The 13,336-nt window shown below is 45.9% G+C and overlaps 1 protein-coding gene across 1 annotated transcript in view; it reads left to right on the forward strand.

Moving 5' to 3' along the window:
* Positions 1-13,336, forward strand: part of COLGALT2 (collagen beta(1-O)galactosyltransferase 2) — a 338,526-nt gene that overhangs the window by 197,379 nt on the left and 127,811 nt on the right. The window contains exon 4 of the mRNA XM_069641072.1: positions 5,686-5,820. Coding sequence (XP_069497173.1) covers positions 5,686-5,820 — 135 coding nt within the window. The remainder of the gene's footprint in view (positions 1-5,685; positions 5,821-13,336) is intronic.

Genomic DNA, 13,336 nt, shown 5'->3' on the forward strand with positions numbered 1-13,336 from the left:
TTCAATCTCTTGGATCACGAGCGTCTTCTCAACACCCTTGCCGATATATGGAACAGCTCACAAGAATCAGTCAATTGGATTCAATCATTCCTATTCCACCGTAAGTCCACCATGCACTGGGGTGACACCACCTCAGAACCTGCTCCCATCCTCTGTGGTGTCCCCCATGGGCCTCTCTGTCCCCTACATTGTTCATCATCTACATCAGACCACTCTGCAATCTCCTGGCTGAAAACAGGGTGCTTTTCACAAATTACACTGATGATACTACAGTAATACTTGAGATCAATGGAGAGTGTGATACTGATTCGGCAAACTTTTCATATGTGTACAGTACGATTGAACACTGGATGAGCACCAACTGGATGCGTCTTAACCGTGGGAAGCGGAGCTGTTGATCTTTGGTCTCCCTTAAGCCTGGGCAAAACTGAATGCTAGTTACTCTAGTTTTAACATCAAGGACAGTACCATCACCATCACTAGGACAAGTTAAAACCTTGGGCACCTATTTGGAATCCTCCCTCAGTGCAGAAGCACACGTTAACCAGACAACTAAAAACTGCCAATACTATTTTAGGAATATAAAACCGTTCATCTCCGAGGCCAACTGCACAACCATAGCACGTGCAATCATATTGTCAAGGCTAGAGCATTGTATTGCCCTATTAATTGATGCAACCAAAGGATGCCTCAATAAACGTCAAGTTCTGCAAAATGATGCCATATGTATCATAAAAGGGATCTCTCGGAGAGACCACGTCTCCACTACTAGGCAAGCTATGCACTGGCTCCCAGTTACAGCCTGTGTCAAATTTAAAACTGCCACGCTGGTTCACAAATGCCTCTAAGGTAAAGCTGCAACCTATTGGAAAACCAGACTGATCATTTATGAACCCAAGAGACCCTTACAGGTAAATTAGCTCTTGTTTGCTGCCCCAGATTTAAGCGGGCAAACGGCTTAGGCAGGTCCTTTCCAGTCATGGCGACAGGTACCTGGAACTCTCTACCAGTGAAACTACGACAGGATGCAAGCCTGTATATTTCTGTAGATCCCTAAAACCCCTGCTGTTCAGTCGAAGTGCCTCGAAATAGGATCTCTATAGTTTTCCTGTCTGTCCTGTCATTGGTGTTCGTTCCACTGTGCCTGTGGGTTTTCGGCACGATATGCATTTTTTTAACAAAGAAATCCCACAAGAACTGACAATCTGGAATGCTACATAGATCCATAACATGTTTTCATTGAAACAAGACAACATAGTGATCACAAAATGCACCACTCGCTACGTATGTCAGTGAAAGTGTAAAAGCACAAACCAATTGAGCCCCTACCTTTAGTAATATTCAACAGGTGCGTGAAAGGAGCATGTATCAATGCGTGTGTAATAGAAAGTGCTCAGTGAGAAGGACAATTGATAGGACACTTACCTTCTCTCTGTACCTAAGGCGGGTGTACCGCTCCAACAATCAGAGATGATGGATGGGCCAGAGCAAGCAGGATGGATGGGAGGCCAGGCGAAGCCGAGCTTGAATGGGGGGGATGGGGCGGATGAAAGGGAGAGATGGAGGGAACGAGTTCCAGGACCAACACACTGAGAGCCTGCTTTGTAACCCTTCCTTCCAATCGACCTGCAGTTCCCAAACGCATTGACTCCTACCCAGTGGCTGGTGGGATCCACTAGTCTCAAGAAGACCTGCATTTTGAGCTATCCTACGACATGCTGCGACCTTGTTGGGCTGCAAAACCCCAATACCCTGGGACCTCAAACCATTGTTTAGTGCCTGGTCTTCCGAAGTCCGAATCAGTGCAAAACTTTGGTAGCATCCTCCTGGCTCTCCAGAGACACGATTTGAATCCCTGAAGTCCCCTCATCGGAGCGCAGGACTGATGAAGGGATGAGAATCCGAACAACAAAATGTATTCTTCATCTGGCTGGTGAAAAGGGCGCCAAAAGCACAGAGCCGCATCCAGCCACGAAGAAACGCTTGCCTGGAGTCTTCCCCATTGATCCCTGCTCCAAATTCTTTTCTAGTGTCCTGTCTTCAGTCTTTGCAACTGGGTTTTTGGCTGCAGATCCTGAAGACGTCCTACTGCAAACTTGTCTTCCGCGCTGAGGTACTGTGTTGGCTGGGGAATTACTCACCTTAAGCCTTTTGTGATTCCTGTGTAGCTTTGGGGTGTTTCATGTGATTGGGAGTCCTCTCATCCAGTTCACCGAGGCCTACTGCTGGAATCCTCCTAGCGTGTCTTCTTTGAAGTCCCTGGACCCTAACGAAGTCTGAGGTTAACTACTTAGTTGTTTTGAAGAGACCTCCTCAGGAACTCTGACTTTTCCTGCAAACTGAACCCTATCTCACCCTGCCTACAGCTGGCACCTAGACCACTAGGGTCCCTTGTCTGCCTCTGAGAGAACTCATGCAATAGACTAGGGAAGGACTGGATAAGAAAGGGATTCTGTCTTGAAGTATAACAAGTGTTAAAAAGTTACTTACTTGTAGCAGAGTTGCTATGGTAACTGTCCCTCTGAAATCAGAAGTTGCAAACGTTCTTACTTTGAATGTTTTTTCCATTCTTAAAAGTATACATAAGGTTATTTTACTCACCTGTGAATTGGTTGCCCCACTTCCCAAAAGTAATGCTGTTGGCTTCACCTAACTATTTCTTTCACAATATAAATGTATAAGTTAACCAACTGGATCTTGCTTCCCCTGACCTGCTGTATAGCATGTCTAGAATAAGTCTACATTGGGTTTTACCGACCTTCAATAACACTTGGTCATTCTCAAAGTGTAACATTGGGTGTTGCTTTCCCTGGTCTCCTTTATACAGATTCTAAAACAGTCTTAGGTTAATACGTACGTTTAAGTTGCTGATAGCGCCTTTAAAAAGTGTATAGATCTTACTCCCCTTGAATAGCTGTGTGCCATTCTGAATAGGTATACTGTGGTTTAGATTACCTTGATTTGCCAGGTGCAACCCTAAAATAATGTAAATAGTTATTGCTTACATCAATCTGTGTTCCACTGATCTGAAAATCAACTGTAATAGTTTATTGCAACATACATTAGGTCTTACTCGCCTAGTATAACTGAGGGTTATCCAGAATGTAGTTATAGGTTCATACTATTTCATGAATTTGTGTTCCACTATTTAGAAATGTATCCTGGTAACAGGGTTAGTTTACCAAGTAATTCCTTAACTGAGTGTCACTGCATGACTGACAGGGTCTACGACCCTTGAATTAATAACTGTATTCAAAAAGTATATGTAAGATGGTTTTACTCCCCAAGAATAGCTGATTGCATTCTGAATGTGTTATAGGTTTACCTAACCTTGAAATGCTGACTGCCATTCTTAGCAAGGTAATACTTTGGGTTGGATCCCTTAAGTATTGAGTTGCTTTTTATAATTGTATTTATATATAATGTGATAGTACTTATTCATCTTGGCCTACTTGTATTTAAATAAACCCTTTATTCTGTTTCAGTGTTTTTTTGGACCATATGTATGCTACCATTTCTTTGTACCAAGCTACAGCCCTCTCTCCCTCCTGAGATAAGCCTGGCTGCTCTTTCTACGCTACCAAATTCTCAGTGGGTACAGCCTTATAATAAGAGTTGAGTTTTGTACTGTCTCGTTGCATGGTTTTACCAAGCCCTTAGTTGGACTTCAGAAAAACGATGCCAACATACCTTAATCCCTCAACCCAGGGAATTACAAAATGCAGCATGCACAAAAAAGGGCGGAGGGCTGATTCATCCCCAAAAATCGACGTTCACAACACCTGCCCCACCAACCTCCGAATCTTGTAGCTAGTGCAGGCTCCACTCCCTTTATCCGCACACGTCTGTTCATCACTCACATACACAAAGCCCCTAGCCACCTTGCAAGACAGAACTTTAAGTAAAGCCATTTGTGGGAGGGGGGAATTCTTGACGTTTAGGATGCCAAGCACACCATCTGACTAGTGGGGTCCCAAGCACACATCCCTGAAAACCACTTGGGCTACATACAGACCCCACCAATACTGCTGCAGGGGAGGCATTATTCAAGATTGAAATTGTCAAGCCCAGCCATCTAACTCGTAATGCCCGGAGCAGGGGACTGGGATTCCCAAGTCCCCCCTTGAGCCTATGGGCCCACTCCATCTCTAAAATGGCATCAAAGGCTGGTGTCGGATTTCGGTGTTCCAGTGTTGGCGCAGGGTTGTTCGGTGCCCAGGGTGGCAGAAAGAATGCAGGCTGCAGTAGAGCCACCACAGGCCCAATCCCGGCCTCCCCATTGCACTCAATGCCGCCCCAGTGGACCAGCCTGAAATTCACACCGTGCAACGTGTGCAAAGGCTGCATGTGGAGTTATTCTGTAAAACCCTGTCCTGTGCAAGAATCCCCTCTGTCTTACCGTATTATAACCACGTCCCCTCCCATTTGTGAAAGGAAAGTCTTCCCTGACCTCCCTCAGCCCAGCCTTTCACCATAGTGCCAATTCACATCCCAACCTCTCCCAAGCCAAACCAAGACAGAGGAAGACCCAGGGCGAACCGGTACTGCGAGAGGAAACTAGAGGCAAGTGAACCAATGCCTTGGAGGGGGCGGAAGGGGTGTGAACCTGCCACCAGGCAGAGAGAGCATGCTCGCTCCACCTTCCAACCCCACAAATACCCTAAGGAAGCAGAGACCTGGCAACCCCAATGGCGCTTAAACAGAATAAACCAGAAAGCCCACAGAGAGGAAAACAGACATCCCTGCAGGACCATGGTCCACCTTCCAGTGACACAACGTGATGGGAAGGCCAGAAGGTGGAATGCTACACGCCTGAGAGGTAGGTCACACCACACCAAAAGGACAGGGTAGAGCGGAGAGAGCACTGGCAAGAGAGGAGGACATCCAAACGACCAAAGGATAGTGGGACATTTAACAGTAAAGTGCATGGAACATTCACATGGAGCACTCACATGGAGCAACCCAGTAACCAGCCATCTCCCACATTATAGCTGCAACCTGGGCCCAGAAACTGCAGCCGAAGACCGGCACAAACGTAAGGTCAGCCAAGTTGAGTAGGGGCAACCACAAGTAGGCCCCATAAAAGCATGCGCTGCAGAGGCAAACGACCACTGCATGACTGCACAGTCCGATATGGAGCCCTCGGCCTGCGCTTGTTCCACGTCGCCACCACGTTGCTGCATGAGTACAGGGATGGGCCAAAGGAAAGCAGCCAGAAGTGAACATAAGATAGGTCTAGTCATCTGAAGATGTCCGACAGGCAGCAGGAAACCTCCTGTGGCCAACTGGTATTGACAGGAAATCTAGCCCACCAAGACGTTTGCAATGAGCCAGAAATACAGCTGGAAACAGAAAGTAGTCTGGGGAGAGTGGATGGCGGGAGTGCGGCAGAGTGCTGCAGAGAGGAGGCTTTCCTGCGCCTGCTGTGTCCGCGTGGTGGGATTTACCTTGACGGTTTTGTTTCCGATGTTACATAGTTTCAATGTTTATGTTTTTGAGCTATGACTAGGCAAAAAAACACACTTTTATTTACATTATATTTTCCAATGTGTAAAATCCATGTGCATCCGAAAATGTACATCTTCAAAAAAGCGCAGACTTTAGAAGATTTTAGTTTAACATTAGAGCTGGATTGCCAGCAAGAAGGATATATTTGCTCTTCTAAAAACTTGTTTTTTTCCTTAGTTTGTAGATTCTGACAACTTCCTGACGAACCCACAAACGCTGAATCTGTTGATAGCCGAAAACAAAACAATTGTGGCGCCAATGCTGGAATCCCGTAGCCTGTACTCCAACTTCTGGTGTGGTATCACACCTCAGGTAAGCTGTTCTGTTTACTACACACATTGCAGAAAGGTGTTGTGAAAATAATCCTTTGGTATATCTTTGCCTTTATCTGAATTGATATTTCTGGACCATCCTCTCCTCTTTGCTGGTGCATAAGGAAGATTTGAGAGTTTTTCCTTCCGATACTACAGAGTTTCAAACTTCCTTCAGGGTGTTAGCATCTTCCCACCTCCCCCCTCCTCCTCTCTCTCAGTATCTTTGTCACTCCTGTTCTGCCCTTTTGGTTGAACATGGCCATCTCTTTTCTAAAACCCCATTCACTCCGAACCCTCGTCTCTTGGGTGCAATTCCCCATACCTCTTCTTCCAAGCTAGGTACTGCCGCAGATTCTCTTTTGAAATCCTGATAATAAATCTACCATTGTCCCCAAACCCATTGGCCCACAATCATAACCACTCTAGTTTATCTGTTCATTGTAGTGTAGCTTCCAATTTGCTGGCGCAACACAGTGAATCTATGCAACCTCTTTGTTGGACAGTTTAGATGTGGGGTTTTTCCAACTAAGGTGCCTTGGTACAGAAACACTGGCCATGTGCTGTGTAAATATGCTGCATTAAACAGTATTGAATCTTTGGACGGATGTGATTAATTTATCTTTTCTATATATGGACAACCTATAATTGTTCTTTTATAAACGAGACAGGCTTCTAAGCAAGAGACCAGGATTTGTTGCTATGCGTTGTCTCGCTTGCAAGACAAACGCCTTGCCCCTGAGCTATCCTCTGAGCTGCACTTCGACCAAGTCACCTGCTGCAGAGGATTCACTGGGTTACCTTGTTCAATTCTTCCAGCGATTGCAAAATGCTGGTCACGGTTGGTGTTTCCAGGTAGAGAAATAAGTGCCGTTTCTTCTTCTCCCTTTTCTCAGCTGGCTTCATTGTAAAGCCTTGGGTTCAACTCATAAGTGAAAGCTTTGCAGTATCTGTAAGCATTTGTGAATATAGGATATTTCTTTACATCTGGAAATACTTTTCGATTCAGAGGAATGTTGATAATTCAGCGCTACGGGCCCCCTTCTTTGCAACTCCCTGCCACGGAGGGTTGGAAACGTAATAATCACGCTCTAGTTTCATAACATTCTACCAAGCCAATTTAGCCAGCCCTAGTAATCCTATGTATTGTTGGCGTTTGGATTCGTGCAATGATGCACATCGGTTCTGCTTGCTGTTTCCTTTCCATAGAACATTTGTTCAATCAGGTTTCTGAGTGAACCTTGCATGTCAGCAGAGTCTCCAGGTAAGTACACAACGATCTGAGGGATGGTAAAGGCCTGTCCATTGAGGAGCACATCCCGACATTGGCTCGCTTTGCCAGCCACCTATCCCCTCCCAGTCAGCACACACAGGATTGGAGGCGAGCCAATCAGGGCTCAACAGAAAAACCACCAAGCACACAGCCTTTCCCCCCAAGGATGTTCAGTAGAATGTCTAAAAGACCCTAGGCCAGTTGACACGGGCTTAAACACAAACCAAGGGAGTCTTGTGGAACCAAAAGGTGCCTATGTCAGCAACACAGCCATTTTAGCTGTGCCTTAGGGTCCACTCACAGAATGCAGGACCACAAAACAAGCTGGTACCCAAATGGAACCACATGTGTGCATTTGAATTTGGCATGGGACTCAACCAACTAACATGGGGACGCTGCTTTGAGAGGTCTAGTGTGCAGCATGTACACACACGACTATGCAACCCTGTAGTAACTGACTGCAGCAGCATGTACACACACGACTATGCAACCCTGGAGAAACTGACTGCAGCAGCATGTACACACACGACTATGCAACCCTGGAGAAACTGACTGCAGCAGCATGTACACACACGACTATGCGACCCTGGAGAATATGACTGCAGCAGCATGTACACACACGACTATGCAACCCTGGAGAAACTGACTGCAGCAGCATGTACACACACGACTATGCAACCCTGGAGAAACTGACGGCAGCAGCATGTACACACACGACTATGCGACCCTGGACAAACTGACTGCAGCAGCATGTACACACAGGACTATGCGACCCTGGAGAATGTGACTGCAGCAGCATGTACACACACGACTATGCGACCCTGGAGAAACTGACTGCAGCAGCATGTACACCCACGACTATGCGACCCTGTAGAATGTGACTGCAGCAGCATGTACACACACGACTATGCAACCCTGGAGAAACTGACTGCAGCAGCATGTACACACACGACTATGCAACCCTGGAGAAACTGACTGCAGCAGCATGTACACACACGACTATGCAACCCTGGAGAAACTGACTGCAGCAGCATGTACACACACGACTATGCAACCCTGGAGAAACTGACGGCAGCAGCATGTACACACACGACTATGCGACCCTGGAGAATGTGACTGCAGCAGCATGTACACACACGACTATGCAACCCTGGAGAAACTGACTGCAGCAGCATGTACACACACGACTATGCAACCCTGGAGAAACTGACGGCAGCAGCATGTACACACACAACTATGCGACCCTGGAGAAACTGACTGCAGCAGCATGTACACACAGGACTATGCGACCATGGAGAATGTGACTGCAGCAGCATGTACACACACGACTATGCGACCCTGGAGAAACTGACTGCAGCAGCATGTACACACACGACTATGCGACCCTGGAGAATGTGACTGCAGCAGCATGTACACACACGACTATGCAACCCTGGAGAAACTGACTGCAGCAGCATGTACACACACGACTATGCAACCCTGGAGAAACTGACTGCAGCAGCATGTACACACACTATACGACACTGGAGAATGTGACTGCAGCAGCATGTACACACACGACTATGCAACCCTGGAGAAACTTACTGCAGCAGCATGTACACACACGACTATGCAACCCTGGAGAAACTGGCTGCAGCAGCATGTACACACACGACTATGCAACCCTGGAGAAACTGACTGCAGCAGCATGTACACACACTATACGACACTGGAGAATGTGACTGCAGCAGCATGTACACACACGACTATGCAACCCTGGAGAAACTGACTGCAGCAGCATGTACACACACGACTATGCAACCCTGGAGAAACTGACTCCAGCAGCATGTACACACAGGACTATGCGACCATGGAGAATGTGACTGCAGCAGCATGTACACACACGACTATGCGACCCTGGAGAAACTGACTGCAGCAGCATGTACACACACGACTATGCGACCCTGGAGAATGTGACTGCAGCAGCATGTACACACACGACTATGCGACCCTGGAGAATGTGACTGCAGCAGCATGTACACACACGACTATGCGACCCTGGAGAAAGTGACTGCAGCTAAGGGATCTGAAATAGTTTACATGTTATGTTATGTTATGTCATGCACAATACTTTTATGCATAGGCGAGACGCAAGGCTGATCATACAAATGCAGACACAATTATTTGTTCAACAAAACACGTCACACTGTGCCGTTGCAAGGTATGCATGCATATCAGGCCGTAGTTTGCAGAGTGAGAAGCACAGGATTTTAGTCAAAACGCACCTGACAAGTGGCATTGAAAGAGAAGAATAGTATATGTCCCAGTAAGAGCACTGCCTCCACCCCTACCCAACAAGGAGCACAGCAATGCATCTTCTCTGTAGTAATAACACTACTGTTTCACGTTCCCTTTCCGCCCTATATACGGTGCACATGCTAGGGTTAAAAGGGCAGGTGGCAGAATATCTTACAAGCCCTGCATGCTCCGAGGATATAAATAAATCCTTCATAATTCAAAGGTAAAGCCCACCATGATGGAGCGACCAAATGGCTCTGAGTTCTAACCCGGGCAATTTCTTTGCTGCAATACGTTGTTATCATTCAACTCTCAAAAATCAGCAATTTAATGAGTGCAAGTGGAGAAGCCTTCAGGGTGGTGGGGTGTCCCAGGTCACCATAGATCTAGAGAGCGAGGAAACATGGAGAACTGAGGAGAGCTGAGGCTGATGAGCAATCCCGGAGCATTGTTTAAAGTGAGCACTTTTAGAGCACTCATTTGAAGTGAACAGAAATCCACCAGACTTCCAATGGGAACACTCTACCCTCAGGACTGTGCTGGATAACTCATCTGTTTCAACCAGTGCCACAAGATGCTTTTGTAAGTTGGAAAGATGATTTATGGTAAAACAAAACTTCAGATACACACATTGTATCCCTCATATTTTTCCCCTCCCATCCCACAGGGTAGGGCCTGAGGGGCAAGGCCCATCCAAAATCTGTAAATGCCCACTCAGCAGCGCTGTGTGGACTATTACAGATGTTAATGGCACTGTGGTGAGTGCAACTCCATTAGCCTCGGGACCGGCTTTTAGACAATCTTGGGTATGCCTCTGCCTGGGCGGGGTCACATTTTGCTCACACATAGACATTGTCTTGGCGCGTTATGCAAGGGTAGAGAATTGTGCAGTGTAAAAGCCAAATAGCATAACTTTCTGCACTGGAAGGCAAAAGCATTGAAGACCACTGTTGATGCTTAGACATACAGCTTCTATACACACAGCTTCTATACAGTGCCCCGACACCTGAAAGAGGCATAGTCCATGCGTAAAAAAATCATACAGAAACCTGGTCCTTGATTTTGCTTCAATTTAGTTTTCAGGTTGCAATTCAGATGTTCCCACCCCACTCCATGGAGTCAAGCGGTGGATGTTTCTGGGCCTAGCAAGATCGCGAGCTGCTTGCTCATGCCACAGGAATGTGCAGTGTTCTCCTTTTCATGTGGCATTACGCTGTCTTATTTTGTCATCTCTTGGAAATGCCAAAGTATGCCTCTTCTGTTAGTTAGGCAATGCTGTCAGTGTAACTACATATAACCTTGTGGTCACGGCAAAACCTCAGTGGGTCTGAGTGCAGCCCTGACAGAGGGAGGGCAGCCTCTGCACAGGACTCTGTAATGTTATTCTGGTCAATCACAAATAAACCTTCTTCCACACACGCATCTTCTTGATATACCATTGTAAACTTGTTGGTGAATTTAACATATAGAATGTGTTCTTTGTTCTTTAAAACAACCTAATTGTATATAGAAACAAGGGAACCGAGCAAGTCAAGTTACATAACCATGCCCCATCCTAAATGAGGAATGAGTCCCTACAGTGGAAATATCTCCATGCCCACACTTGTGTACAATGTGAACTGTTTTCACAAAACACATCCACATATCACACTGCTTTTATAAAACAAGACAAAGCAACATATCATTCCAATACATATAAAAAGGTGTCAATTTGGCTATCTCGGCCAGACTGAAACCCGAGGGGGACCTATTAACCCTTGTGGCAAGACCAAGGTGCCCTACAAAATACTAGCACAGTACATTGATGTTCCTTGCTTTAGGAAAAAGAAATGTCATATCGATTTGTTGTGTTTTATAAAAAAGAGCTTTCAAAATGGTAAAGTACAAAGCAACATATTTAGGGTGGCAAGTCTGGAAGAATGCTTGACTGGTTGTTAAATAAGGAATTAAATAGGAGCCCTTCTTTACATTGTGACAGTGGAGGGCGGCTAGCCCTTCGATCACTGAATAATTAAACCTATGTTTGAGTACTATAAATCCAGTTGCACTCAAGACGTCCGTCCGGTTGTAGCAAACATTTCTGATTGGTCAACTGATGTGCATCCTGCCACTCTCTCTGACAGTCAGAGAGAGGGCCTTGATGCCCCCATTGAGTGACAAGAGTGAAATGGTCTATTTCTCAAGTGGCCATGGGTAGAACATTAGATGGGGATGGGATACCAGCTGAGTTTTACTCTGACTTCAATGAGATATTCTCACCTCATTTGTTGCATGTCTACACACAAGACTTGGCGTTTGGATCACTGTCACAGTCCATGAGACTAATGTATACCTTTTTAAAGATGACGCATAAGTGCACTATGATGGTGTTTTGATTTATTGTAAAATGACAAAAAGCTAGAAAAGAGTGCAATACACTGGAAAAATAAGTGCAAATTTAGAAGACATAAGGGCCTCATTACAACAATGGCGGTACAGTGATAACTGCGCCGGTAGTGCTACCGGGGCCGTTATCACTGTGCCGCCACATTACGGTCAGACCAGGCGTGCAGAGCGGCACCCGCGAGCAGAACAGAATGGTAGCAACGGTACCGTTATGAACGGTACCGCTGCTACCATTCTCCCCATTCCCATTGAGCACTATGGGGGCTCAAATGGGAATGGGGACGTACCGGCTCCGGGTCCCGCAAAAGGGGAATTACCGGGGCCGCCAAGGTGGGAATGGCCCGGTAATTCCCCTTTCGCAGGAACCGGAGCCGGATCCGAGTTTGCGGGTGGCCATGCCCTTATTAAAGGCATGGCTACCTCGAATCTTGTAATGAGGCCAAAGTATCGACTACTTAGGACATCAACATTTCAGGTGATTGAGTACAGCCAAGAAAATATTTAGTTAATGCCATTAATAGCTCTCCCACAACCAAGACTACAGAAGAATTGATATCATTTTTAGGTATGAAATATATTATTTTAGATTTGTAAAGAATCTTGCTTAACACAACGTCTGCAGAGGTTGACAAAAAGGGAAAGGAGTTTCTATGGAAAAAGATGTTATGAATTGTTCCCAGAAAAGAAGATATCAATGCAGGAGAAATAATATACTTTTCACGGATTGTGTGTGTTTGAAGCGGTTTTCATGTAGGTAAGAGAAGGGAAAGAATATACCATTGCCATTACCTCTAGGTGCTTGGGGTCGCTGAAGACAGATAAGTGGTGATTGAAAGAGAATTACTCATGGTCAAGTGGGAAGTATAAACGTTCTGTACGTTAATATGGGGGTTGCTGTTGTTTGAGGTGAGCACAGACCTCAGGTTTTAATGTGAAATGTTGATTAACAAAGGATTAGATAAAGTGTTGTCATAATTGGTCTCTATTTTACAGGTTTTGATGTGTGGTCTGTACCTAGTGCAAAGCAAGTGTTTTCAATAAAGAAAGAAGTGTTCACAAATAATATGTCAGGATGTGATTGTCAGGGGTCTCCCTTTCCCACGTCTGAGCACGGGACACAGCGGATCTCCTGAGCACAGTACACACTTGAGCTTTCCCAGCATGAGCCGACAGTTCCGTACCAGCTATCAGGTTCTTCAATGGTTATGCCTTCGAGGGCCTGATATTTTCAAAAAGCACAAAGTTCTGTTCCAAGTTTAGTGATTGTCTTGAAAGCAAGACGAGACAGAGCAACACAGGTTCGGTCCTAGGGTCTGCACTTAGAAACCTCTGGGTATTAAGCATGTTATAAATAACCCATTAGAATTACATCTGGGTACCCCTCTTCCGGATGCAGACCAGACCAGTTGTATTGAACCGATCAACTAAACAGTTCCTTTCTCAGGGAACTTTGGGTGATGACTTTCTACCCCTGGATTGCCCTCTTTCGGGTTCAGACCCCTTTTCAAATGCCAGCCTCCCTCCTTCAGGTTCACAATGGCTTTTCTTGCATTCACAAATCACAAGGTTCTTTTAAACAATT

The sequence above is a fragment of the Ambystoma mexicanum genome, chromosome 1q (assembly GCF_040938575.1).
Source record: "Ambystoma mexicanum isolate Mex_15411 chromosome 1q, UKY_AmexF1_1, whole genome shotgun sequence".
Taxonomy (NCBI): Eukaryota; Metazoa; Chordata; class Amphibia; order Caudata; family Ambystomatidae; genus Ambystoma; species Ambystoma mexicanum.